The sequence below is a fragment of the Haliaeetus leucocephalus genome, unplaced genomic scaffold, assembly GCF_000737465.1.
Source record: "Haliaeetus leucocephalus isolate CR32 unplaced genomic scaffold, Haliaeetus_leucocephalus-4.0 Scaffold68, whole genome shotgun sequence".
Taxonomy (NCBI): Eukaryota; Metazoa; Chordata; class Aves; order Accipitriformes; family Accipitridae; genus Haliaeetus; species Haliaeetus leucocephalus.
The window spans coordinates 246,663-249,494 of NW_010972504.1; the positions used below are offsets into that span (position 1 = coordinate 246,663).

The 2,832-nt window shown below is 42.7% G+C and overlaps 1 protein-coding gene across 1 annotated transcript in view; it reads left to right on the forward strand.

Moving 5' to 3' along the window:
* The first annotated feature begins 1,068 nt into the window (after nt 1-1,068).
* Nucleotides 1,069-2,832, forward strand: part of SIKE1 (suppressor of IKBKE 1) — a 6,144-nt gene continuing 4,380 nt past the window's right edge. Inside the window, exons 1-3 of the mRNA XM_010579662.1 lie at nt 1,069-1,093; nt 1,772-1,810; nt 2,505-2,783. Coding sequence (XP_010577964.1) covers nt 1,069-1,093; nt 1,772-1,810; nt 2,505-2,783 — 343 coding nt within the window. The remainder of the gene's footprint in view (nt 1,094-1,771; nt 1,811-2,504; nt 2,784-2,832) is intronic.

Genomic DNA, 2,832 nt, shown 5'->3' on the forward strand with positions numbered 1-2,832 from the left:
GCCACTCGATCTGTCACAGATGTTACCATTTTCTACCGGTCAATTCCTCTGTGCATTATTATCCATCATTTACTCCACTGCTAGTTTCTGGCTGAGTTACAGGCATTACCTGGTGCACATTGTTTTAACATCCTTAGTACTGATGCCTGAAACAGATACTATGTTGTGCTCAGGATTCTGTGCTGTATCTGTTACCAATCTCTTCAACTTTTTCTGTGCTTTTGGTCTGTCTAGATTTCTTTTCTTTTTTATTTTCCCACTATGAGCAAGAACCTCCTCAGCTATATTCTGAGATGCTATGTATTTATTCCATCACAGAAATACTATTTATGATTTTTCAAAGATGGCCTAGAAATGGTTTTGGTTCTGTAGCAGCTTTGCTGTTTTGGAAAGCCTCAATATGCTTCTATCTAGCGTATACTTTTCCTGCTAGAACAAATCCATGTTCTGTTTGACAAAACACAGCCATGTGGTTAAGAGTTATTAAAAGCATTAAAGCATTAACCTCTTGTAACCTCATTTTTCACTTTGTACACATACATAAGTGTTTAATCGAATTGAAGTTAAACACTAAAAAGTTTGAGAGGCCAAATTTATACATTCTCTTTAGTTTATGCAGAATTGATGTGATAAGCCAAAGGAATTACAAGACACCACTACTCAGAAAATGCTCATCCGCTGATTTGTTTAAGCTCTCTTGCTACATACTAGAAGTTTTGGTGACAAGCATTCCCAGCATTTAAATCAAGGAGCTTTGTCCTACTGGGATCCGATCTGCGTCCTGGCGCCACACTAGCTTATTCTACTGTCCTTTGGAAGTTGAACAAATGATTCTGTGTCAAAAGATCTGCTGGAGAGGGGGTGAGCCACATCCTTGAGTGAGAACACAAGACTAAGCGCTGTGTGCCAGTAGTATCATAGACTCCTATCTTCTTCTCATTCTGCAATTTTATTTCAAGCAGCCAGAATCCCACAGAGGGACTGCGCTGATCCTGAAATGAAATTCTGATACAGCACTGCTGGCCCTCATCTCCCTTGCTTGTCTCTACTTGGCATGAAAAGGCCAGGATGTCATCTCTGAAGCCAGAGAAAAGTGAGTATTAAATCATAAGTATAAACGCAAGGAACAGAACAGGCCAGAGATTCAGACGTACCAGTGCAGCTTCTGCTGAGGTGTAATGATCCTTCACACTGCACAAACAGGTAGTTCCTTTAGCTGACTTCCTAGTAGATCTGAATTGCAATTTCCAGTGCTGCATTTCTAAATGACTCATTGAGTGCCTCTGTGCTGTAAAGCTGAATTAAGTGGAACCTCAGAGATTGCATGTTTGATTTCGCAGAACTTCCTTAGGTTGAATAAGGTGAAAAACAGGAAGATACTGAACTGGTACACATATACCATTCCATGTAGCTGTATCAGGCCTACTCCTGTGTGGCTGCTCAAAGGCTCTGCAAAAATTGATGTACTGGCAGAGGCTTTAAAGGCAGCCACACAGTCTGGAGTATGAGCAGAGAGAAGCAACAGTAGGTGCTGAACCGCACAGGTAGGGTCATTTGAGGATATAATAGTGGGGACAGACAGCAGAACAGGGGGAAAAGGCATTGGCTACAACTTAGGGATGTCATGTCTGTCTTAGGACAGGGCAATCTTTTGCCAACTTGTTCCATAACCAGGATGGTAAAGACAGTAATATTTGTCAGTTTTCCAAATGTTCATGAATCACCCATTATGAAAAAGGAATTCTGATAATGAGTTGTCTTAACTTTTTAGTATTCTCCAATAAGAAGAAAAATAAGGAAGGACCAGAAGGTAAAATGTGCTCTAAATCATGTTCTAGACCTTTAGTTCCACAGACGTTACTATAAAGCAGCATTACATTTCCCAAATTTGCAAAATGTATCTCATACTTTACTCACTAATCCAATTCTGATGAAATACTCCAAATGCAGCTGCTTACTCTATTCTCTTCTGGATTGTATGAATGTTTTGAAATTGTTGCTTATATAGAATTATCTTATGCAGCACTTCTGCACTAGGGTTGATTATCTCTGGGATCACGAAGAAACTTATAAAGCATCCCAGATTTTTCCTATGTGTCTGTCTGAATGGGGATTTAAACTTGAAAGATGACCCAAGTCAAAGTGAGTCCTGTTAAAACATTATTGTTGAAAACATTATTAATAAAGTTGGTAATAGTAAATAAAAAAGCTTTGTGGCATGAAGTTAAGCAAAGCATCAAGGACATCACAGATCACTAACAGTAGCTTTAGTTAGCAAATAAATATCAAAGCAGCAAGTCAGCATTACAAAGCTTGTTATTTTAACTTGAGTAGAGGATGTTTACTGTTGAAGGGGACAAACAAGAATATTAGATAAGATGACAGCTCAACAGATCTCAGCCCAGAATTTATCGCACGCTGTTTAAGGGAGTATTTTAAAAGATAACCAGAAGCCCCTCGGGTCAAGGATCTATGCCCTTCTGCAAACAGACTGCGCCGCACAGAGCAGCGTTCGTTTGAACCGGAGGCTTTCCACCTGGGCTTCCCCCGAGAGAGCCTGGTCACGGAGCACGAACCTTTGCGCGCGTACGAGTTCTGGCTCAAACAGAACGCGCAGCGCCAGGCTGCCGCCAGTGACTGCACGCCCAAGGGCCGAGGACGTCAGCCTGATGCGGACTACCGCAGTTTCCCGGGAGGGGAGGGGATGGTCTCCCCTCCGTGCAAAGCCACCCAACGCCACGAAAAAGCACGAGGGCTCCCAGTGCCCCCCTCGACACGGCGCGGTTAGCCAGGGCCCTGCCGGCTCCGGGAAGCGGCGGGCCGCCTACCCCG